At 39.3% G+C, this 25,653-nt stretch overlaps 1 protein-coding gene across 1 annotated transcript; it reads left to right on the forward strand.

Moving 5' to 3' along the window:
• Nucleotides 1-23: 23 nt before the first annotated feature.
• armc1 (armadillo repeat containing 1) lies at nt 24-24,370 on the forward strand. The gene is made up of 7 exons (XM_072254448.1): nt 24-208; nt 3,325-3,519; nt 10,157-10,248; nt 11,315-11,504; nt 15,182-15,298; nt 20,042-20,116; nt 22,572-24,370. Exons 2-7 carry the CDS (start codon nt 3,358-3,360, stop codon nt 22,761-22,763), a joined length of 828 nt encoding a protein of 275 aa, XP_072110549.1. The 5' UTR covers nt 24-208; nt 3,325-3,357; the 3' UTR covers nt 22,764-24,370.
• The last annotated feature ends 1,283 nt before the right edge of the window (nt 24,371-25,653 follow it).

The following is a 25,653-nucleotide window of genomic DNA, read 5'->3' on the forward strand; positions in this document are numbered from 1 at the left end:
CGCCTGTAATGGGTTGTGTGGAGGGTGCTGGGCAGGGCGGCGGAGCCGGTGGTTGTTCGTTGGAAGGGATTGGAGCTGTTATTAAATTCATATCATTCATCCAGTCACTGTCGATTAGGGTGCTTGTACTTTGTCGATCACTGCCGAATCGATCAACAATTACCACACGTCTTAACGTAATCGAAGACTTAAGTATTTAGTTTTAAAGGTACGTGGAGGCCATGGTTGCTAGAGGTTAAACAGGGACTCAGTTGTGGCCGAGGGCTTCGGGCTGAACATAAGATGTTTGGGATGAGTTCGCGCCTTCCTCACTCTGAATTAAGGCTTTAAGTTCTAATTTAGTTAAAGGAATGGGTTAACTGGTATTCAATTTATTCTGGAAGTTAGTACTATAATTGTTACAGATTTAAGACATATTTTCGTAGTCCGTATACACTCTGACCTGTGATGTGTTTAAAAAAAAAATCATGCTTTTGTTATCTGGATCGTTTGTAACATGACATGATTATAAAATGGGCAAGAAATCTCTGGAAAGAATCACCTTTTGAGTATCTCCTGAATAAACTATTTCCTGCAATATCACGTGACAGGCATGACCCCCCCCCCCCCCATCGCAAAACCCATTTTTTTTTCCTGGAGAATCCCACTGAAGATGTGCGTAACAAATAAATTAGTAAATGAAACTATCTTAGGCGATTTTTAGTTTGTAATTGACAGTTCACATGGATTGCATGTCGATGGTCTTTAAAATGAGCTACAATAAGCAGTGATTCATTCACTACAAGAAGCAATTGATGAAGTGGTGGAGTGGGGTTATGATTGGGGATGTAGATTTTCAGTAGATAAAACTTAATCTGTATTTTTTACCAGGAAAAGGGTTGAGGTAGGGGAGAAGTTAAGGATGTATGGGGTTGAATTAGAAAGGGTTGCATCATTTAAATTTCTGGGAGTTATATTTGATTCACGATTAACCTGGGCAGACCATATCAGGAAAGTTGAGGAGAAATGTAAAAAAGTAATAAATGTGATGAGATGTTTGACTGGTAGGGAATAGGGAGCAAGTTGTTCAGCTTTGAAGAGAATGTATGTGGCTTTAGTAAGATCTGTATTGGATTATGGAAATATAGTATATGGATCAGCAGCTAAGTCTCTTATAAGGAAACTGGATGTGATTCAGGCTCAGGCCTTGAGAGTGTGCAGTGGGGCTTTTAAAACGTCACCAGTGTCAGCACTACAGGTAGAAATGGGAATAATGCCTTTGGAACTAAGAAGGATGCAACTGATGGCAAACTACTGAGCTAACTTGCAGGGGCACAATGATTCTCACCCTACTAAAGGAGTGTTGCAAGAATGCTGGGAAAATGGGAGGTTTCAGAGGGATACCTTTAGTCGGGTAGGGAATGATATCGCGAAAGAATGTGGAGTGTTTGATCTGAGGATAAGTCCTTCAGTAGTTTATCCGGTTGTAGCTCCATGGAAGCTTGTATGGCCTGACATAGACTGGCATTTGTTAGAGGTAAAAAGGAAAGAAAGATATAAAACAGATTTGGTAGATGCATTTAACTGTCATGTGATGGAAAAGTATAGTGATTATACTCACATTTATATGGATGGTGCGAAGGAACCTGAAACAGGAGTGACAGGGTTTGGGGTGGTAATACCAGCAAAAGAAATTGGAATCAGCAGAAGAACATCTAATGAGTTAGGGGTGTTTACAGTGGAGATGCTGGCAGTGTTGGTTGCGTTGCAATGGGTGCAGAAAGCCAGACAAGCCAAAGCATTGATATGTTCAGATTCATCCTCAGTTCTAGCAAGTTTAAGGTCTTTTCACACAAACAGTCGACAAGATGTACTTTATGAAGTCCTTCAGTTAGTTACAAGAATTGCAAATCAGGGAGGTCAGGTAAAATTTCTATGGGTTCCAGCACATGTAGGGGTGAAGGGGAATGAGAGGGTGGATGAGTTGGCAAAGAGGGCGTTAAAGAAAGAAAATGTGGAAATGCACATTAGTATCAGTAAAGCAGAGGTTAATTGTGTAATCTGGGAAAAAGTCAACCGAATGTGGCAAGAAAGATGGGACAGGGAGGGGAAAGGGAGGCATTTATATCAAATACAAAAGAGTGTTGCAGTTACTAGTGTAGGTAATGGAAACAGAAGAGAGGAAATTGTGTGGACTAGGTTAAGGCTGGGGCATTGTGCATTAAACAAAACATTGAAAATGATAGGGAAACACCAGACAGGATTGTGTGAGGAATGTCAGGAAGAGGAGTCAGTAGAGCATGTAGTTCTGAGTTGCAGGAAGTATGGGATACAGAGAGAGATGATGAGAAATAAATTAAGGGAGTTGGGGATGCAGGAATTCACATTAAAAGGGTTGCTGGGCATGGGTGAGAGAGCACAAGTCCGGGTATTTTTAGCGTTTTTAAGGGGTACAGGGTTTTTTTTTATATAGAATATGACGAATAAACAGGAATAGGATACTAGGGTGGTCAAAGATGGGAGGGTGAAGTGTAGGTTTGTATATATGCATGCGTGCACGTGTGTACGATTGGGTGAGGGGATTTAGAATGTATGTCTAGTGCACATTCTGGAGCAGAGGGTGGCGGTAATGCACCATTAAGCTGGATGCCAACCGCCGTAAAACAAGATACAGACAGACAGACAGACAGTGATTCATTCAAAGGTGCTCCAAGAAGAAATAGGCAAGAGCTTGATTAAAAACAAGGTTTTAAGTTGTGTGAGGAGAGCTGGTGAGGTCTTGAGAAGTAGTTGGAGAGCTTAGGACCTAGGATGCAAGAAGTAACACTGTGGAATTATTTTGTCTCTACAAGAGGGTAGAGTTGATAACATGCCTTTGGAGTAGGAAGAAGTTAGAAATGGAGTAAAGTTATGCAAAGGAAGGATATGAAAGTGAGAATGAATTCTGCTGCACAAGGATGAGATTTGCCTCTGATTAATTGTGTTTTATTTCAATTATGACCTATGGTGCTTGAGCTTTTTTTTTCAAACCATACTGTCACTTGGGATTTCTTAGTACTACAATCGATGGCTTGTTTTCAACATTGGTGTTTTCCAGCAGTAGTGATCTTGTTCCTTTGTGTTGTGTATAATTGTGTCTACATTTGGTTAAAATACTAGTTTTCATTACATCCAATATTGCATTATCTAAAATGTACGCAAACTTCTGCATCATGTGCAGTCAATATTTCCTATATTAAGGCTTATGCGCATTTAGTCTTGGAAGGGTTTAAATAAATTATTTAAATACTGTCTCATTGAATCCATAGTCTTGAAGGATATTTAATTTTACTATGCATTTTACAGTACAGTACGTATGGCATAGTGGATGGTGGCATAATGAGTGGGGAGCCTGATGCGCTATCAGTTGTAAACCAGCTGCAAGATTTAGCATCTGACCCGTTGAACAGGCGAGCGATTGTGCAGGATCAAGGATGTCTGCCTGGGTTGATCCTATTCTTGGATCACTCAAATCCACAAGTTGTTTATTCTGCACTATTGGTAAGTACCAATCCATCTCATTAATGTTCATGTTCAAAAATATTCACCGGCAAATCTATCTACCTTAAACTCATCTCCTTCATCTCCTTTTGCAGTTGCTTGATGACTTATTCACAACATTTTTTTTAACAGTAATCTTGGAGAGTTCATAAATCATTGAAGGTGCAAGGTTTAAAAATAGGACTGGGATAGTTGAGTTTTTAATTAAGCAAACAACACAAAAGCAAGGACACCTTATATAAATTATGACCTAGGTATCAGTAGGCGTGTAGACTGCAATTTTGCTGACACTTATCAAGTATCTTCTGAAAGCCCATATGCAAAATGTCAACAACTCAAAATGGTTTTGTTCAATTGAGGAAAAATGTATACTACTTAATTTGAACAAGTCAACTATTCTTTAAGTGATAATATATTTTGTCCTAATCATGACATCACCTTCCCCACTACCGATGATTGGCCTGTTTCTTTTGTTTACTACACAGCATTTTCTTGGTCAGTTAATACTCTAGTACTTTAAAAATAAAAGATGTCTGTCTTTTTACCATAAGATTAACACACAGGAGGAGAATTAGGCCATTCAGCCCGTCGAGTCTGCTCTGCCATTCCATCATGGCTGATCCTGGATCCCATTCATCCCCACCCACCTGCCTTCTCGCCATATCCTTTGATGCCCTGAGTGATCAGGAAACTATCAAATTCCACCCTAAATGTACACTTGGACTTGTCCCCTGCGCCGCAGTCTGTGGCAGAGCATTCCACAGATTTACTACTCCTTGGCTAAAAAAATTCCTCCTTACCTCTATTCTAAAGGGTAGTCCCCTCAATTTTGAGGCTGTGCCCTCTAGTTCTGGATACCCCCACTGTAGGAAACATCCTTTCCACATCCACCCTATCTAGTCCTTTCGACGTACGGTAGGTTTTTTAATTCAACATTTCAACGTTCGGTAGGTTTCAATGTTTTCTTAATTCTTTTTATCAAGTGATTCATACAAGGAGAATTGAAAGATTAAACTCAGTCTTTAGTAATTTCAAGCATTCAGTGCGTTTACAGTCTGATTATCAGGCGTAACAAAAACCAGTTAAGTTTCCCTGCATTTAATGATTATGGAATATCTCGCATTTGCCTTTCATTCAGGCTTTTATCATTTTACCAGGAAGCTTTAGGCCTATAACTTCAGCTGTTGACACAATATTTACAGTTCTAATTGAATAGATCCCATTGAAAATCTCTTGATATTGTAGAGCTTTAAAATAGTTTTGGGGTTATTCTACACAAATTTAAATTCATTGCAAAATAATTGAAATTCACATAATATGGTGGAAATATTGGTGAGTGTCATTATTATGGTTACTTGTATGCTTTCTACTTGCACACGTTAATAATAAAGGGTTAGGAGGGAAATGTCCTCTTAACCAGAGTAAAAAGGTGATTGCCTGTGAGAACTGATCCTGATGCCATCTCGTAACTTCTGTGCTCACTTAAATGAGCATTATATGTAACTTGAAATTATCACTGAAGCAGTGGGAGACTTATCTATGAATACTTTTACCAATGTACTGTAAAAAAAAAATCAGTTCCCTAGTTCTGCAGAGTATTTTATGCTTGTCTTACTTTTTTTCTCAGTTTAATAAACTGCAAAATGTTTAACTTTGGAAGGATTCAAGAATGGGTGTCACTTAATTCATCTTCACTTCATTTGTCACCTGCATGTCAAATTACTGCAGCATTCAGTTGGCCAGGGATATAAGAGGAGTATTGCAAGGTTTTAAAAAAAATCGGAGTTGTGATAAATGGGGTCATGAAAAATCCCAGTCACTGAAGATGTGAAAAAGTTTTAAATAACAATATTCAATTGAATAAAATATAGCAAGTTCTAGAATATAAATCAACAAGCAAAAATATTTTAAATGATTTTTTTTGGCGATAGATACAACTCCAAATCCATAAGCACATTGTAAGATTGCTGATAGGGGTTATAATACATTGGATGTTCTGAACCATCTTGCTCCCACTGTGATCTATTGGTGTGCAGCCTCTTGTACCATCTCATTGAGGCCCCATGCAGGCTTTATTTTTTGGCCAGTCACATTGTAACCTTCTGGACTTGATGTTAAATTCTGTAATGTAAAGTAATTTGCTTTTTGTTGTGTGGTCTGTATCCATCATCCATCTGTAATATTAGCTTACTTGTTTGGATTTTTTGTCTCTGGGAGTGGAGGATATGCCCAGTCATGGAGCTTGTCCACCTACTCTGAATTCTACAATTCCCACACTTTTTTTAATTATGTTCGCACCTTCTAACTGGTCCCATTCATTGATTCACCAGACTAAAGGCTGATTTATACTTCTGCGTCAAATCAACGCCGTAGGTACAGCGTCGCTGCGAACCCTACGCAGTGCCTACGTCGTAGCCTGACGCGTACCTCTCCCAAAATGTAACTACACGTCGCAGCAATGCAGACCGCAACAGCTGTCTGCTTGGTAGCATCACATTTCCTCCTACGCTGCAATAGCTTCCCATTGGGCGACTGAAGGGCAGGGAAGGAACTCTGGCTGCAATGCTTTCCATAAAGCTTTACAGATCTCCGAAATTATGGAGGGCACATTTCGTTTTTACGAAAAAAGATGCTTGCATTAAACTTGTTTATGCGGAGAAAGACCACCATGACCATGAAGCCTTACACAGGCAGGTGTGTGCGCATGTGTGACGTACGCGAATTGCAGAGCAACGCAGAGACACCAACGCACAAGTATAAATGCTCACAACGCGTGTAGGCCACTTGCGTAGGTTACGGCGTAGACTTGATGCACAAGTATAAATCAGCCTTAAGCTGTAAACAACATTTCCACACTTTTACCCTTTGAGACATCCCCTCGACCGCTCCCCCTTACTCCTGTAACTTTACAAGTTTTTTCTGTCTCCTTTTCAGTTTTAATAAAGGCTTCTGATCTGAAGCGTTTTTCTTTCCGCAACCTGAACAGCTGAATATTTTCAGCATATTCTGTTCTTGTTTTAGATTTCCAGTATAGATAGAAACCATAGAAAAACTACAGCACAGAAACAGGCCTTTTGGCCCTTCTTGGCTGTGCCAAACCATTTTCTGCCTAGTCCCACTGACCTGCACACAGACCATATCCCTCCATACACTTCCCATCCATGTATCTGTCCAATTTATTCTTAAATGTTAAAAAAGAACCCGCATTTACCACCTCGTCTGGCAGCTCATTCCATACTCCCACCACTCTCTGTGTGAAGAAGCCCCCCCCCACTGTTCCCTTTAAACTTTTTCCCCCTCACCCTTAACCCATGTCCTCTGGTTTTTTTTCTCCCCTTGCCTCAGTGGAAAAAGCCTGCTTGCATTCACTCTATCTATACCCATCATAATTTTATATACCTCTATCAAATCTCCCCTCATTCTTCTACGCTCCAGGGAATAAAGTCCTAACCTATTCAACCTTCCTCTGTAACTGAGTTTCCCAAGTCCTGGCAACATCCTTGTAAACCTTCTCTGCACTCTTTCAACCTTATTTACATCCTTCCTGTATCCATAGTTTCTGTTAATTTTTCTCATACTTCGAAATCAGATAGTGTGTAGCTTGAAAAGAAACCTACAAATGTTCCCATGTGTACTAAGGGCTAGAACTCAGTGCTTCCTGGTGATGTTATAGTGCTGTTAGATGACAGGATAAGTAACTACAGTGTATTTTTTTTAGTTCATGCGAACTGCAGCAATGGTGCATTAATGATGGAGACAAATGCTTTGAATTGCCTGGGGAGGGAGGAGAGGTGAATGGCAAAAGTCCCATTGGGGAGGGAGGAGTGAAAATTCTTTTAAGATGCACATTTTTATAGAGAAGTGCCAATGAATTTTTGAGTCCGTGACTTGAAATGCCAACTTAATTTTGTTTTTTGCTGCCTGCTACACTGAGCACTTGTAGCACTTACCATTTATATGAAAAGTAAATAGTTCCTAATATAAAATAAACACAAGTCTTTGGCTCTTGGTTACATTTCCTATATAAAACTTAGTCTTTGTCTAAATAAAGTTTGATAGAATTGTAGTTCATTACACCTTTAGTAGGAAAGTAGAGCTATGGTCACATAGATTTTTTGCTTAGAGGTCAGAAGTCTCTTTCTGTCTTGAATGTCTGAATCAGGTTTATAATCTGGTTAATTATTGTTTTGCAGCAGCAGGACAGCACAAAGACATAAAATTACTGTAAGTGTGTGCAATGATTCAGTCTCTGTCTCACCAGAATATATAATTCCAAAGATTTGCCATCTTTTTGGTTGTTCACACCCAGTGGGTCAAAGGGCCTGCGAAGAAAATTCATTCTCATTTATGTCTTAGATGTTTCACACAAAGTGAAACATTTTTAACAGCTTGTCAACTCTTGAAAGCTTGTATTTTAAAAAACGTGCACAATCCAATGTGCATAGGCACAAGATGTACGAGCTTTCCTCATACAACACACCCTTTGTCCTGAAAATCAGCCTGATAAGCCTTCTCAGAAATGGTTCCAAAAATAAGGGCACAAAAAAAATCTATTCAGTACTTAAGGTATGGTCTCATCAATATCCTGTACAGCTGTAGCAAGCTCTCTACTTTTATAACCCATCCACTTTGCCATTGCTCTATTTGACTTTCTGCTGCATGGTGAATTTGCCTCTGATTCAAAGACACCTGAATTGCTCTGTGCTGCAGTTTTCTGTAGTCTCAGAATTTAAAATGATGCAGTCATTTGGGTTAAGGATATTCACCCTTATGGACCTGACAAATCATTACTTAAAAATAAGATACAGAATTACAAATTTGGTCTGGTAGAAATTGTCATTTAAAAAAATTTTCCACTCATTTTTTTTGGCATACACACATAGGATGTCTCTTCTGCTCTGAAAATTGTAATATAGACAGTTTACTAGGAATACAAATGTCCACCTCCCTCCACCCCTTGGTGGTGCGGAGGGGTTCACTAGTATTGAGAAAATTTGGCTGCAAAACTCACTGAAAGACTGAATGTAATGTAGATTGTAAATAGTGCAGCCCTTCAGTAATCCTGATAACTTGCCAGTTAGTTTGTCAATCTGAACAAGATTTGTGCATCCCAACTCTATTTTCATTGTTTAGTCAATCCACTTGGCATCCTAATATATTAAGTGCTGCTATTTTACTTGCGGGAAGAAACCCAAAATATTGGATCCCGCACCCCCCCATACTTTTGAACCATGATTTCATCTTTTATGAAACAAACATAATTAAAAAGCAAGGATTTGTGGCCTAGCAGAGTTGATTCATTCAACTTCAGAGCAAGTTCTTCTGTCCCAAGTATGTTGTAAAATGTCTCTTTCACATTCTCAGACATTTCGTCTTTGAACGGAGATGTCACTAAGCGGAATTGTTTTAATTATTTGGTCTGATGACTTGTGCAAAACAGCACTTGGAAGCTCCCTCACTGCTTTCAGAATCAGTTCTCCAATTTTATGGGGCTTTTCTGATTTAGAAATGAGCAAAGAAATGTTGTATGAAGGTTGCAAACTATCACTATTTTGTTGTGAAGTTCTAGCAAACGTGTTTGGAAGTGTTTTTATGAAGTGACTCAAAATACAGCTGCGAGAAAACACTGGGGGGGGGGGGCAGCACTGACTCCAGCTTGGACACCGTGCCACACCACTTCTAGTGGAGCGCACCGGCTATGCCTCGGCTGTAAACAGGCAACACTGTGGCTTGAGACCTAGTCTTCGCTACGACGGAGGCCACGCAGCTACCCTGCCATCAGGCCCTGCAGTCCACTAATAAATTCATGAATTGGACTTGCACATTGATAACGTACAACAGGGAACTGCAATCACGGGATAAGTGACTAAAATAATCAGTTGCTGTTAGACTGCACACCACCTTCACACACTGACTCCTCCGATTCCTCTCTGTTCAGGCAGCAGCACAATCCACACCAGTTTCAGTTTCTCCACCAATGAGCAACTCGCTGTAGGGTAGACCTGCGATACTTTTAAGTTCTTTATGTCCTTAAGCTCTTGCGATCGTAAAAAGTATATTTAAAAAGAACAATAATAGGTTTGGTTGACCCTGTAGAAGCCGCTGCGATTTAGTGCACCACCATCTTACCACATTCCAAAGATGCCAAATACAGAGGCATGACGTTGCTTTTCAACAACTATAGTGCGCTTCGAGCAAAGTCTTAAGAGAACAGTGGGTTTATCAAGAGATGAGGTGATTATGTGATCATTGTAATCAATTATAAGGGATCAAATTCTTGTAATATGTAATTTATTTCTTAAATTAACCCTGTAATTTCTCAGGTGCCTCCCTTGGTACCGAATGACCACTACCCCCATAGAAACTCCCTTCGCTTTGTGGGGAGGGGGATATCACCCACTTTGGGAGCCACTAACAAAGAGCAAAGTATGTCCTTGTGTGCTGTTACCTTACTACGGTTTTCCAGAATTTTTAATGCTGTGAACTGAAGATATAAGTCCCTTGAAGCATATCTCTGCTTCTTGATGCACTTGGAAATAGGAAAATGTGATGGTTTTACCAGCCTAGGGGTATAAACGGGGGCATGCTTCATATGCAAATGTTTATAATTATTGATGTGTTTTCCTCTGTACTGTAGGCTCTTCGTTACCTGGCTGAATGTCGATCCAACAGAGAGAAAATGAGAAGCGAATTAGGCATGATGTTGAGTTTACAAAATGTGATCCAAAAGTAAGTTTATGGTTTTGAATTGTTTTTATAGCTGAGAGATGAGGTATGCCTTAGTTTACTCTCACTGTATTTTCAGTGTTTTTCTCTTAAAAGATTTCTGTATGAATGCTCCTGATTTTTAAATTCTTATGAAGCATAAAAATTTATTTTGTTTAATAGTGATAGTTTTTCTCAAAGGAGGTAATATCTGCAATATTTTATGTACTAAAATAAATTTTCTACAATTAAAATATTACCAATATTGCATCAATTTGTTGGTAGAGTTGAGTTATCTGTTCTCAGTGCTGAACTATATGGCAAGTGCCCACATACCATTTGTTGGCTTGCTGTCAAGTATTAACTCGCGTCTTATCTCCACATGGCTTTGTGTGATTTAATGCTGTAAAATTGGGGGTGGGAGGGTTGCTTATGAAATAACTAAAATAACGTTTGAGAGCTGAATAATATTTAAGAGCACTCTCAAACTATTAAAAAATAATTAGAATATATAAGTTAAACAACAGTATTAATGTCAGAATTTTTTGACATCTTTTAAAGTAAATTCAATTAATTCCAAATATGTGAACGGCATAAAACTTAGTTCACCCAGCCCATTCCAGTAGAGAAGAATTGCTAATTTTACTCAAGATCTGAGGCAAATTCCCTGGCTTAACTGCTGATGAATCTCTGTACATTCACACTCCATACTGAACTCAGTATTCCATGCATGGGTGATCCTGAAGAATGGTGAATAAGCTTGCAATTTTCCTTACTTGCATAAGTTTCCCAGAAGTTGAGCTTGTGCAGAAAAATATGCTGAACCCAGTGGAGCTGTTTAGCATTTTATAACAATTTCCTACTTGCTATCATGTGCTTGATTTTAGTTAAGGTTGGTGGTTGTTAGGGTTTGGCAACAAGATCCTAACCACTATGTTGCAGAGAAAATGCTTTCCTTGAAGGTTTAATAGCTTTTGCAATTGAGCATAGACACTTATTTAAAGTGGATTTTCTCCCTCAGAGATGTAATAGATTTTCATTGTTTTCAATGTTCTGCCTTTTTTAAGCTAATCCTTAATTTTTTTTGTAGGACGACAACGCCTGGTGAAACTAAGAATTTAGCAAATGAAGTCTATGAAATATTGCAGTCTTCAAGCTATGAAGAATCTGATTACACAAATGATTATAATTCTCACAGGCGCAAGCCTCAGTTTTTTCTGGGAAGTACAAACAAACGTGCAAAAACAGTAACCTTACAAATAGATGGCTTGGATGATTCGGTAAGATCAGTGTTAATTAGCACAAGTTATTAGTTCACCTTGGAAATGCATCTTTTAAACTGGTCATGAATTTCAAACGAGTGCTCTTAACTAGTTTGTCATTTAAATGTAGTATTTCCTTGACTAAATGGTGCATATGGCATGTATATTTTCCTGGAATGGAACAGTAATCTTTTGGCTAAAACTTGTGCTTTTTTTTCCATAGTAGTAGCTTTATAAAGATTGGATTATGACTACCAAAGATTTTAAGGTTATCTGAGCCATCTGTATCAATTTGTGTCAAAGTCATTACGGTAGCATATGCAACTTTTAAAATATGCCTTGTTCAAGTTTTACTTTGCTTTTCCATATGAGTTGTATTCAGAATGTTTATTATTTTGCCCTTTTAAATGGATGATAGAAATATTTGCATGTTTTAGTTTTCTTGCCCGTTCTTGACTTTTTTGAGTCCTGAAGGAAAATCTCACTGACAGGTTGGTATGTGTTACAGTTGTTTTATCCTTGCTATTCTCACTACCTTTGAGGTGTATTTAAGAATTCCATTACATTTGTCCCACTGGATTTAGACCTTTTTTTAGTTTGGAGTATGGTGATTTCACATTACAAGAGCTCACTCACTTTCCTTTATTCTACTTGATGTCTACTGAGAATTTAAAAAAATACTTTCTGTAGTTGATTTGCTTACATATAGTCCTAACCATTTGAGGTAGGCATTAAATTTATCAATGCTTTTTGATTAGGATGAATCTTAGATCACATAAATATAATTGTATGTTTATTATGCCTCAGCAGTACCATGATTTCTATTTTCACTTTCTTGGATCATCAGGGCTCTGTGGCTGGGTTAAGAAGCAATCAAATGTCATTCTTTACAGCCGAATTTCATAAGTCTTCTTGGCTTACATAAGCAATGAGGTATTTGTCTTTGTCAATAGCTGGTTGGTTAATAATGGGCCAGCCCCTCTTGACTTCAATATGACATGTGCAACTTCCTTGAGAAGGCCAGTTTCTACATAAATACCATTTCTATGTGGAACTGGGAGCATTTCTCCAGGGAATAATTGCATCAGTCTGTTAGTCTGTGTTGAAGATTTGTATATAGTGTGACATTGCCCCCAAACATGACCTTGAAGCACAATTTTCTGATGTGGCCTTGCAGGTTTTGTTCCAAGGAGAACAAACTTAAGCTGGTTTTATAACAGCTCCATTGGCAAGTGCATATTCTCTTCATTCACTGTTTCCCTAAGATGTACTTGAAACCATTGTTTGCTTTCATAGTTTATCCTGATCAAGGATTAGGTCATAGATTTGTTATAACTAATTCATTGATTTCAATGTGATTGATTTGAACAGGAAAATGTGTAAGCCTCAAAAACATGATAGTGAGGAGTTTGGTATTCTTGTTCATGTAAAACAAAATTACTGAAATCCAATTAATCAGTGATGTCAGATTTTGTGTTTCAACTGGCTGTCCCCTGTCCCAACCTCTCACATTCCCAGTAAACTTGGTAGCTGCAGTTTTCTAAAGGGTAATCCTTGGCTCTACATGATAATATAAAAGTAAAGCATGACTCTGGAGGAGAGATGTCCGGGCTAAAGGTAGAAGCCTAATTGTGATTACCCTTTTTGATGCTAAATTCATTGTTGCTTCATTCTTATTTCTCTGGAGTCGCCACTGAGTCCAAGAGTAGCTCTAGAACAGAGGACTCTGTTGTGTTTTATATTTGCTTCCTTGACAAGCATGGAAAAGGTTTGCTGGGGGAATTCAACGCGTAGAGCAGAATCAGTGGGAGTAAATTAATTGTTCAGTAACATACAAAATACTGGAGGAACTCAGTGGGTCATGCAGCATCTATGAAAAGGAATAAACAGACAACATTTTGGGCCACCTGGCCTGAGTTCCTCCAGCATTTTGTGTGCAGTATTTTGAATTTCCAGCATCTGCAGGATCTCTTGTGTTAATGAATTGTTGATATTTCAAGTCAACACCCTGTACCAGGACCTAGTTTTTCCCAGATAGATATTTGAATAAAAAATTATTCTCAATCTTAAAATTTTAATTATGTTTTTGTTAAAACTACTTTTTGGCAGATGTCAAAAAAGGATCTTGGCCAGGAGCTGTCAGCAATTGTAGAATTTGTTACTGAATCTGGAGGTCTGCAGGTTGCCCAGTTGGAAGATAAGTTCATTGTTCTCAAACTTAAGTTGGGCCTTGTAAAAGTGCAAAAGGCACAAGAAGGTGTAGTCTGGGTGGGATGGAGAATTCAGGTGACAGCCAACGGGAAACTCAGGATCTTGTCTACAAACTGAATACAGGCCCTTCACAAAACAGTTGCCCAATTTATTTGTTTCTCCAGTATAAAAGATCACATTAGAAACACCAAATTCGGTGCCTCACCTGAAAGATTATTCAAGTCCTTATATGATGGGGGGAGAAAAGAGGTGCATTGATAAATGTTGCATCTCCTGCAGTTGTATGAGAAAATGCTGTAAAAAGAGAATTAGTTGGTGAAGATGGGACCAGTGTGTTGGAAAAGACTTCAAAATGCTGAAGTGGGTGAGAGGTGGTGAGCTGTTGTGGAATCTCATTGAGGTTGGCAGAAATTGTGAAGAGTGATCTTTTGAATGTTGAAACTAGTGGGGTTGAAGATGAAGACCATGAGTATATTCCCCTCCCCCCTGCGCCCCAGGAGGAGAGGGAAAGTGAGAAGTAGTACTCTGCTACACTGTTAATTGTGGTAGCTATGTTTCGGGAAAAAGGAAAACATCTGAGAATTCATCCTTTTGTTTCAGTTTATTTTTGTAAAATTAAATGAAAATAGCCAAGTAATTTATTAGATTTGCTAGGGGTGATCAAAACTGAGGCATAACAGACTTTTAAGCAGTGGAAATTAACCTGATGATTTGAATGTAGTACTGTTAGTTGAAGGAAGTGCTTTTTTTTTAAAAAAGAAAATTGGTTAGCATGTGAGTAAACTGGTAGAATAATTCTGTAATAACTATTAGAAGTGGATACATAGCTGAAAAGGTCTCCACCATTGAGCAAATCTACAAGGAGAGTTGTTGCAGGAAAGCAGCATCCATCATCAAGGACCCCCACCACCCAAGTCATGCTGTCTTCTTGCTGCTGCCATCAGGAATGAGGTACAGGAGCCTTTCATCCCACACCATCAGGTTCAGGAACAGTTATAAATTCTCAGCCATCAGGTTCCTGAACCAGCGTGGATAACTTCACTCACCTCAACACTGAACTGATTCCACAACCTATGGACTCATTTTCAAGGGCTCATGTTCTCAATATTTATTACTTATTATTATACTTTTTCTTTTATTTCCTCTGTTTGTTGTCTTTTGCACTTTGGTGTTTGTCTGTCTTTGCTGTTTTTTCATTGATTCTATGTATTTACTGTGACAGCAAGAAAATGAATCTAGGTAGTATATGGTGACATACAGGTGCTTTTCTCTGCTTCATAAGTAGTTCCTTAATTAACTTATTACTTTATCACTTAAATGATTACATTGACCTATTAAAGCAATTGATTAGGTTAACTTAGTTCTGTTTTATCAGCTGTTAGTAAAACAGTGGACTTGTACTGATGCTTAGAATTAGTTTCACTTTAATTGCTTCATAATTTTACAGTAACAAGTTTCTGTTATTGAATTATGTTTTGTTTTAGTCAAGAAGAAACATCTGTGAAGAAGCATTGTTGAAAATCAAAGGTGTTATTAGTTTCACTTTCCAGATGACTGTGAAAAGATGTATTGTACGGATCCGATCTGACCTGAAAGCAGAGGTAGGTCTATTTTGAAAAGAATTGGTATTGGGTTGAGAATTGACTTCCCAATTAAATTTGGTGGTTCAGCCTTTAAGGGAATTGTACCCTGTGTTTCTTTTGCACATCTGGTGATTTGAGACAGAATTCTTCCTTGGCTACTAGCTTAATGCATAATCTTCAATTAATTATGATCATGACCATGTCAAATATGCTCGTGTAGTTGCATATGCATTGAAGACACATCTCTAAGCTGTAACTAATACAGGTTTCCCCCGCTATCCGAAGGTAGAGCGTTCCTATGAAACGGTTCGTAAGCCGGAGTGTCGTAAAGTGAATAAGCAATTACCATTTATTAATATGGGAAAAAGTTTTGAGTGTTCCCAGACCCACAAAATAACCTACAAAGTCATGCCAAATAACACATAAAACCTAAAATAACAGTGACATATAGTAAAAGCAGGAATGATATAAATACACAGCTTATATAAAGTGGAAATACTTTTCTGCAGCACTGTCTAGCGCAGCGGAAGTCTCATGGCAGCACTCTCGCCAGAAACACGGCGCAAGCGCTCTCGACAGAAACACTCTCTCCAGTAACCTTTAAACTATGAAGCTGCCGAATTATACCAAATAACACATAAAAATACATGGCCTTTATGAAATAGAAATAATGTTATGTACAGTGTAGTTTCACTTACTGGAATCGGGAAGACGCCAATAAATTGCAGTTTCATCACAGTTAACTACTTATATGAATAACCACCTTCTGTAATTATTTTCTTCAGTTCTGCTGGGAACTTTTTGGCAGCTTCAGTATCAGCCGAAGCACTCTCTTCGGTAAACGTTAAACTATGAAGCTGCCCTCGCCTCAGAAACCGATGAAACCACCCATGACTACCTTTAAATTCCACTTTCGCAACACTTTCATCACCATCGTCCAGTGTTTTCTGTTTCAGCTTATTAACAAGACTGACTGATTTCTCCTTAAGTATAAGAATAAGAAAAATTAATGGAACACCAGGCTTTGTACACCCATTAATCCACTCAAGCAATAGACTTTCCACCTTATCCATTATTGGATGCCGACTAAGAGAGACCACTTTGCTACGAGCAGAACCAACAGTAACATCGGCAGCTTTCAAAGTTCTTTCTCTCTGCGTGAAAATAGTGTGAATGGTGGATGCAGGCAAGTTCAACACGTGGACAATGTCCTGACTTCGTTCACCATGATCGAAACGCTTAATTATGTCTAGTTTTACGCTAAGTGTAACACCCTTACGAGCTCTTTTAGGCTTTTCCGCTACCTTGGAACTCATCTTGCTAATGGATGCACAGAATAAATCTAGATAAAGCACATGTTTAAGCAGTGGTGGCTAGAATGCAGTTCCATGGGAGGAGCTTGTCTGTTGGGGCGCACGCTGCCATTTTTCGTAACAGCGAGGTGTCGTAAAGCGAACGTTCGGAAAACGGGGGCCACCTGTATACAAAAATGGGATGTAATTGTAGATAATTGCGCTTGTGTTCAATAAATGTGCACAAACTATAATAAGGTGCTCCAATTCAGAACAGGAGATGAACAGGAAACAGCAGTGCAATTAGCCTGACATTTGTTGGTAGAACTGTGCTGGGATCTATCACTAAGGAAATAATATTAGAGTACAGTGGATTCTGGTTCATTGGGATCTGTATGTTTTGGCCCAATTACGCAGCCTCCCCAATTACCTGAAGCTGGAAATAGTTAAAAAGACTATCAGTGACAAAAATCACTTTTTGAACAAAGGCACACAACTGACGCTCTTTTAAAAACTGGTAGCTCTAAGCATGATGTAGTGTCTAACATCCACGCAAGTACATGCGACTGATGCTAGTTAGAAACTATTTGGCAGCAGTGTCCTGCACCAATTAAGCAGCATAGTGTCCCAAATAAATGGAGGGAATCCTGGCTATTTTCTCAATATAGTTTTTGTTCTTTAAGAGTTCTGCCAAATAAATGGCTGCTTTGAATCCACTGTGTTGAGAAAATCAAGGATTTGTAAAGCAGAGTTGTCATGGAAATGGTGTTTGACGCAAATGGAATACATCTGAATTTTGAATGCAAAACATTTGTTGGGTCCTGTATAAATAATTACTACATCAGATCAGAGTTCGGAGAAGGGAGCAAACACTAGTATGACTTGAGGATGTGCTGACAAAAAAAGCAGTTGGATGAATGCTTACACGTTGGGTGCAAAAATTTCACAATTGATATTAAATGGGGTATCTGACGTTCTTCACAAATAGAAGAATGAAACAGTAGGCGTTGATTAAGTAGAGGGGAGTTTCACCCAATGGCTCAGCAGGTAGCTCCAGCAAACTGAGTTCAGTTTTGATTTACGGTGCTGTTTTCCCTCTGTGACGGTGTAGATCCTTCACCCCACAGCAACCATACGCATAGTTCCTCCACATCCTAAATTCTTGTAGGCTGCTAGATTGCCCCAGTTGTAGAAGAATCTGGTGAAGCAAGAGAAAATAAGTTGTATGGAAAGGGTTTGCTGAAAGTCAACATCCACCTGACTGACTGACCAAATGGCCACATCTTATGTTGTACTAAAATATGAATGCTACTCCAGAGAGATCTGGGTGTTTGCATACATGAAATACAAAGTTAGAATACAGATAATTCAGAAGGTATTGGGCTTAAGTACGAATGTCTTTATTGCATGGGGGAATGGCTGCAACTGTTCATGGCTTTGAGGCTACGTCCACACTACGCCAGATAATTTTGAAAACAAAGCTTTTTCTCTTCGTTTTGACACTGTCCACACTAAAACGGCGTTTTCATCCCCCGAAAATGGATTTTTTTCAGAAACGGTCTCCAGAGTGAATAAATCTGAAAACGCCTAAAATCCATTGCGGTGTGTACGGGGTAACCAGAGCTTTTTAAAAGCACTGCCATGACGTACTGGAACAGATGGCAGCAGCGTGGCATTTCATTGTTTTCTTCTTATTATTATTACTACTTTATTGTCGCCAAACAATTGATACTAGAGCGTACAATCATCACAGCGATATTTGATTCTGCGCTTCGCAGAACCTAACAATTTCAGAACAGACGGCGAGACTGAAGCCAGAAGAGTTAGAAATGTACTCACCAAATACGTTGACCCATAGCTTACTGAATGAATAAGTATACTCACTTTGCCCTGTTTTCTGTCCTTGCTTGTATGAAGGTGGTTTACCTATTTATGCAAGTACTTCTCTGACAATAGATGTGTAACAGCCTAATGTAACATTGTATGGAAATACAAGATAACACTGATGCAGACAGGTTTTATACATTTAACAAGGTACTTTATTAATGCAGTAGAGTTAGTCAGTTTTTCAATGTTCGTCGTCAACCGGGTCATACTGTCCATGAACTCCCTGTCGGTTGCCTCCATACGCTCCAGTATTTGTTTTTTTTTAGTTTTAAGTCCTCCTGCCCGAGAGCTAAGAGCAATTCCTTTTAAGTTTTTCTACTCTGTAACGGGACAAATGCGCACTAAGTATACCGTTTCCTCTTCGCTTGTTTTCCGTGTGTCCTGCGCGCGCCCAGTAGAGGAGATTCGCCCAAATATCCGTGTTAGTGTGGACAGAGATATTTTGAAAAACGCTTAGTGTGTACGCCTGTAGTTTTTACTCGAAACCGGTATTTTCAAAACTATCCGGCGTAGTGTGGACGTAGCCTAAGATGGTGTAGTCACACTGAAGGTATCTTAATAACGGTTCTACTGGTTACTTGCTTGAATGAAGCGATTGTCTTAGAAGGATTGATTAAGCAGCTTGGGCCTATGTTGACAGGAGTTTAAAATATAACAAATTAACAAAGCATGGCATCTGAGGGTATTTAATAAAATAGATGTTGAGAGAATGCACCAAGGGAGCATAATTACCCAATGAAGAGACGCTTATTTAAAATGGGGGCAAGGAGGGTTTCTTTGTACAAGTTACGGAGGCTATTTTAAATATATTCAAGGCCTGAGATGGAATGATCTTTGGACTCAAAGGCAAGGAATAGTGATCAGCAGGAATGTGTGTCAGTAACTTAAGGTTGATCCTATCTTGATCTTTTCAAATGGCAGAACAGGCATAATGAGTTTGCTCCTTATCTTTTTTTCTCATAGTGAATCTAATGAAGATTTTGTTGTGAATAATGAAATGTTCAGTCTTTTCAGACGCCATTACCTGGCAGGGCTGAGGGTGCGTGTCAGTTAGGAAAGGATGCCATATTCAATATTTTCTTGCAAATTTAGCATGCCCTATTTGTACCTAAGTTAGAAACAAAGGATGCACGTGGTATTATTTATTCCATCTGCATTTCTAGTTAGCATTTTTATAATTCGTTTTGGCTTGGAGATCTTAACAGAACTTTTGAAGTTTCTGTCATTTAAGTTATAATAAGGAAAGTTCTACAAGTCTTGGACTTTAGAGATTGTTAAATGGGATGGATGACTTCAGAGATTAGTTGATTTTTAAAAATGATGTAAGTTAGTTTAATAACATATACTACTCGATGTACCTAGTATGACATTGTAATTAAGAGGGCTAGAAATTGCTGAAGTATGTAATATGAGATGCTTCTTTTGTATAAGTTTGAGTATGTAAGTTTATTCTAGAAACCAGATTAAAATGTCAAATATGGCAATGTTATCTGGTAAGTTGAAGAATATTTTGTCCTTTTAATGGAAGCGCCCATTTGCAAGTAATATTGTTGGATCAACCAGTGTTTATCTTTTGTTGTAGGCATTGGCATCTGCTATTGCAGCAACCAAAATTTTGAAAGCACAACAAGTGATCAAAAATGAGAGTGGAGAGGAGGTAAGATAAAAGTCTGCAATTTGAGACTTGAAACTGTTTATAGTGCTTTCAGATCTGTCATCTAGTTTCAAGGTTCTATGTACTGTGACAGGTAAACATCCCATCTCACTTCTGAAAGATTACCTAATCCAGGAGATGAAATCAGTTTCTGGGAGTCATGTACCTCCTGCATAATATCTGGTCTTTTTTCTTTGCCCATCTTTCCCACCCCCTCCTACCAACCCAGCAGCTTTCTATAATTGATGTTAAACATAGTTCAGGCATTACCTATATTTTGCAGTACTGTACAATAATATCTCTGAACCTAACTACTAATTTTTCAATAAATGTGAAACTTGCCTGAATACATTCACTTAATCATCTCTGATTTTTATCCAAAACATTTTGTTTTGTCTAAAATTCAGTTTGGTTTGGTACAAGATCTAGATCGTCCGAATTGTCCACGCTGATCAAGGTGCCCACCTGAGCTAGTCTCATTTGGCCAGTATCTCTCTATACCTTGCCTATCCATATACTTACCTATTAAAACGGATTGCCTAGTGCAGTGATGATAGACTACAGCCAATCCTTTTCTGTTGGTTTACATGTATTGTGAAAAGATGCTGCACCAAACCAGACAGTAATGGCTGATTTGAGGTTGTGCTCTATGATGACAGTGTAGAATTGTACCAGTTTGCTCTGGGGCAGGTGGAATTTTACCAACTGCTGTAAAAAGTCCATCCTCTGCCGAGCGTTTTTGGTAATGAAGGAGATATTGTTTTCCCATATGAGGTCCTGTGAAATAAAGTGGCCACAAAATGAAGTGTTGGCAGGAGACAAGACTGAAGTGGTTGTAGCCATCTTCAGATTGGATCATCCAGTTCTGTGATACCACTTTGTTGGCAGGAAGGGGGTGAGAAACAGTTACGCTCTGCACTTTGCTAGTTTGTTTTTCATCAAAACAATGTCATATTTAACAACACACATCAAAGTTGCTGGTGAACGCAGCAGGCCAGGCAGCATCTGTAGGAAGAGGTGCAGTCGACGTTTCAGGCCGAGACCCTTCGTCAGGACTAACTGAAGGAAGAGTGAGTAAGGGATTTGAAAGTTGGAGGGGGAGGGGGAGATCCAAAATGATAGGAGAAGACAGGAGGGGGAGGGATGGAGCCAAGAGCTGGACAGGTGATTGGCAAAAGGGGATACGAGAGGATCATGGGACAGGAGGTCCGGGAAGAAAGATGGGGGGGGGAACCCAGAGGATGGGCAAGAGGTATATTCAGAGGGACAGAGGGAGAAAAAGGAGAGTGAGAGAAAGAATGTGTGCGTAAAAATAAGTAACAGATGGGGTACGAGGGGGAGGTGGGGCCTAGCGGAAGTTAGAGAAGTCGATGTTCATGCCATCAGGTTGGAGGCTACCCAGATGGAATATAAGGTGTTGTTCCTCCAACCTGAGTGTGGCTTCATCTTTACAGCAGAGGAGGCCGTGGATAGACATGTCAGAATGGGAATGGGATGTGGAATTAAAATGTGTGGCCACTGGGAGATCCTGCTTTCTCTGGCAGACAGAGCGTAGATGTTCAGCAAAGCTGTCTCCCAGTCTGCGTCGGGTCTCACCAATATATAAAAGGCCACATCGGGAGCACCGGACGCAGTATATCACCCCAGTCGACTCACAGGTGAAGTGTTGACTCACAGGTGAAGTGTTGCCTCACCTGGAAGGACTGTTTGGGGCCCTGAATGGTGGTAAGGGAGGAAGTGTAAGGGCATGTGTAGCACTTGTTCCGCTTACACGGAAGTTCCGCTAGGAACATCGACTTCTCTAACTTCCGCTAGGCCCCACCTCCCCCTCGTACCCCATCTGTTACTTGTTTTTATGCACACATTCATTCACTCTCCTTTTTCTCCCTCTGTCCCTCTGAATATACCTCTTGCCCATCCTCTGGGTCCCCCCCCCCCCCCCCCCCCGTCTTTCTTCCCGGACCTCCTGTCCCATGATCCTCTCGTATCCCCTTTTGCCAATCACCTGTCCAGCTCTTGGCTCCATCCCTCCCCCTCCTGTCTTCTCCTATCATTTTGGATCTCCCCCTCCCCCTCCCCCTCCCCCTCCAACTTTCAAATCCCTTACTCACTCTTCCTTCAGTTAGTCCTGACGAAGGGTCTCAGCCTGAAACGTCGACTGCACCTCTTCCTAGAGATGCTGCCTGGCCTGCTGCGTTCACAAGCGACTTTGATGTGTGTTGCTTGAATTTCCAGCATCTGCAGAATTCCTGTTGTTCATATTTAACAAACCTTGTACTAATTTAATTTGAATAGGGGGAAAAAACTGAAATCAATGTTTTGTCTTATTACAGCATTAGTGGCACCATATTGAGCTTGTTTATTAGTCAATGCCAAGTTTGCTCTGAAATCTATTTGCATTATCATATAAATATGCTGTTTGCCAGTGGTTTTGACATTTTTGATCATTATTTTATAGATGCTGGTTCCATTCCATGGTACCCCTGTTGAAGTGGAGGAAAACACAGATTTACCTGACTACTTACCTGAGGATGAGAGTCCAGCAAAGGATAGTGATAATGCTGTTTCCCGTGTGGGGAGTAAACAAGAAGTTGGTGGTGGTTGGTTCAGTACAGCAGCAAACTTTTTATCGCGTTCATTTTACTGGTGACAGGTGGGATCTGCATCAGAGTTAGGTACTTGTAGGATTGTGGAAACAGTTTCCCATTGTTGTGATGAATTGCCAAGTGCAATTTATACTAATGCAGACACTGCAGTTTATAGAGGCTTTATGTATATTTCATCTTCATTTAAACAAGAAATTACATTATCAGCAGTAGAGGAGATCCCGTCTGCCTTTATCAGTGAATTGCCTCACAATCATGTTTGTATTTTTTTTTTTACTGGGGCACATCTGTACCAAATAACATCAAAACTGAAGCTTGAGTGCCCAGAATTTGGACAGTTTCTTCTGCAGAGTCCTACGTTGGGTCTCATATTCAATTCTTAATTTTTGAATACTGTACAGAAGACCTCTTTATGTTAATGTGCCGTGCATGGATTTCTTTTGAATGTTACACATTTCACTGGCATTTATAAATATTTACAGTTCGTTCAAGATCTAAAACATTACATATGCCTTACTTTTGGTTCAGTTTTGAAAGCCTTCATAATGTAGGCCTTTTCTACTTGAATAACTAAATACAGCATGTTCATTGGTGCATTTTGTCCTTGTAACTTATTAATTTTCAACCATTTCCGTGTAAAGTAGCACACTGCTCGATGTAACTGACTTCTTGCCTTTTAATACAGTTTTTCAACCCAAAGTAATACGTTAAAGCTCGTTAACTGCACTTTGTTGCATTGTAAGATGAAAATGTATTCAATTTTACTTTGCCAGATATATAAAAAAAGCTATAATTTGATATTTGAACGTTTTGAAGTGAAAGGTTTGTATAGTGTTGAAGTCTGTTACAACTTTATTCATGTAATTAACATTTAGTTTGGTAGAATCTTATCCCATAAATGGATATCAATTTAATAATTTCCATTAAACATCAGAATACAGTTACTAAATTTTTAAATATTTTCTTTATAAAATGCCAGATTTGCACTTTAATGGATTTTAGTATATGCTATTAATCTTGAATTCTTAAAGATATTGAAGATGCTGTTAGTGCATTGTTATCATGCTTAAAAAGCCAGAAGGTTGTGATTAAATCTCACTTCAGAATCTTGGGTGGAGAAAGTTACGCTTCTGCTTGGTGCTTTATGCAGTACTAGGGAGACCTGTACTGCAAAAGATGCTGATTTTTTTCAGATGAGCATCAACTGAGGGCACATTTGTTCCCTTCAGGTAAATGTGCAAGGTCATACTACACTGTTTTGAAGGAGAGCAGTGGAGTTACCCCTGATGCCCTGCACAACAGATAACCCTGCTATCACTTAAAATCATTATTACTCTGCTTTTTTGGGAGTTTTCTGGGAATAAAGTACAGCTGTGTTTCCTGTAACAATGACTTTGTTTCAGAAGTACTTTCTTGGTTTTAAAACCAAACCTAGGCTGTGAAATGCAAGTCTTTATTTCTTTAAACTAGCATTTTGAAGTGAATCACTTGGTTGGGCACAGTAGGTATCAAAATGATCTATTATGAAAGGGAATCATACACTAAATCACAATTTTGAAATATTGTATTTGTATTGTTGCAGCAAAGAAAATAAATCCAGTTTTACTGTTATGGCTGCATTTATAAAAAATATTTTAAATTGGTCAATCTTTTTGAGGTCTATGTAAACCATTTGTTTAGCATGGTTTGAAATAAAGTCCATTTTCCAATGATTAGAGAGAGGTTAGTGGCATGGTAAGTTGTCTTTCTGGAGTTCACATGTTCTCCCTGTGCAGCCCCCCCCCAGATGCTCTGGTCTCCTCGCATATCTTAAAGATAGGCTAGTTGTGAGTTAATATTTTCCTAGTTTACTTGAGTCATAGGAAGTCATAGGACAATTGGGGCCAGAAGTGTTGTCAGTATTTTAAATTTCTTTTCTGGATTAATACCCAGGGATTGGATAGGCTAGGTTTCATTTCCGTTGGAGACTGAGAGAACTTGGTGGGAAGTTGCAGCATTCTGAGAGGCTTAGTATGATGGACAGTGAGGAACTTTATCCCCAAAAGAGAGACATACAAAACCAGATGGTGTAGATCAAGGGTCCCCAACCTTTTCTGCACTGCGGACTGGTTTCATATTGACAATATTCTTGTGGACCGGCCGACCCAGGGGTGGGGGTGGGGGTGGGGGGTAGGGTTGCCAACGGACAAGAGTAGCAGTCAAATACGTTACCCCGAGAGACTACAATGACCATGAAGCCTTGCGCGGGCACCAGTGCACATGAGTGTGTGTGCTGATTTTTTCTACAAATCGATTTTGGCGATTCTGTTTGGGGGAGGAGGGTGTTAATCAGGACCGGAATATAGGTGATAAGTGGCTAGTACACTCAATTTCGTTTCTAAAAGGGTTTATCTAACAAATTTAATATTAAACACACAGCGCATATTTTCCTCGCATGAATATAGCAATAAGTCAATTATCAGGGGAGCTTGAAGTAAGTGTTGAACGAACTTCCAGTAGAAGTGGTAGAGGCAGGTTTGATATTATCTTTTAAAGAAAAATTGGATAGGTATATGAACAGGAAAGGAATGGAGGGTTATGGGCTGAGTGCAGGTCGGTGGGACTAGGTGAGAGTAGCGTTGGGCACGGACTAGAAGGGCAGAGATGGCTGGTTTCCGTGCTGTAATTGTTATATGGTTATATAAGTAAGTCAATAACATCATAGTATTTTAAGAAACATTTGGATATTAAACACACAGCACATATTTTCCCTGTATGAACATATAAAATCATTGCAACACACCAATATTGCTGAATCAGTGGGAGCCCTGGGCTTGTTTCCCTGCAACAAGACGGTCCTATCAAGGGGTGATGGGAGACAGCGATACTCGAAGGGGGTTCCTTATGTCCAGTCTATTCCGCAATTTAGTTTTCGTTGCATTCATTGCAGAGATA

Source organism: Mobula birostris, chromosome 1 (genome assembly GCF_030028105.1).
Source record: "Mobula birostris isolate sMobBir1 chromosome 1, sMobBir1.hap1, whole genome shotgun sequence".
Lineage (NCBI taxonomy): Eukaryota > Metazoa > Chordata > Chondrichthyes > Myliobatiformes > Myliobatidae > Mobula > Mobula birostris.

Excerpts from the sequence above, each read along its gene's own strand:
- armc1 (XM_072254448.1), top strand. The coding sequence starts at position 3,358 with ATGAGTGGGGAGCCTGATGCGCTATCAGTTGTAAACCAGCTGCAAGAT. Across the intron at positions 3,520-10,156 it reads TTGTTTATTCTGCACTATTG|GCTCTTCGTTACCTGGCTGA; the intron begins GTAAGTACCAAT and ends TCTGTACTGTAG. Across the intron at positions 20,117-22,571 it reads AAAATGAGAGTGGAGAGGAG|ATGCTGGTTCCATTCCATGG; the intron begins GTAAGATAAAAG and ends ATTATTTTATAG.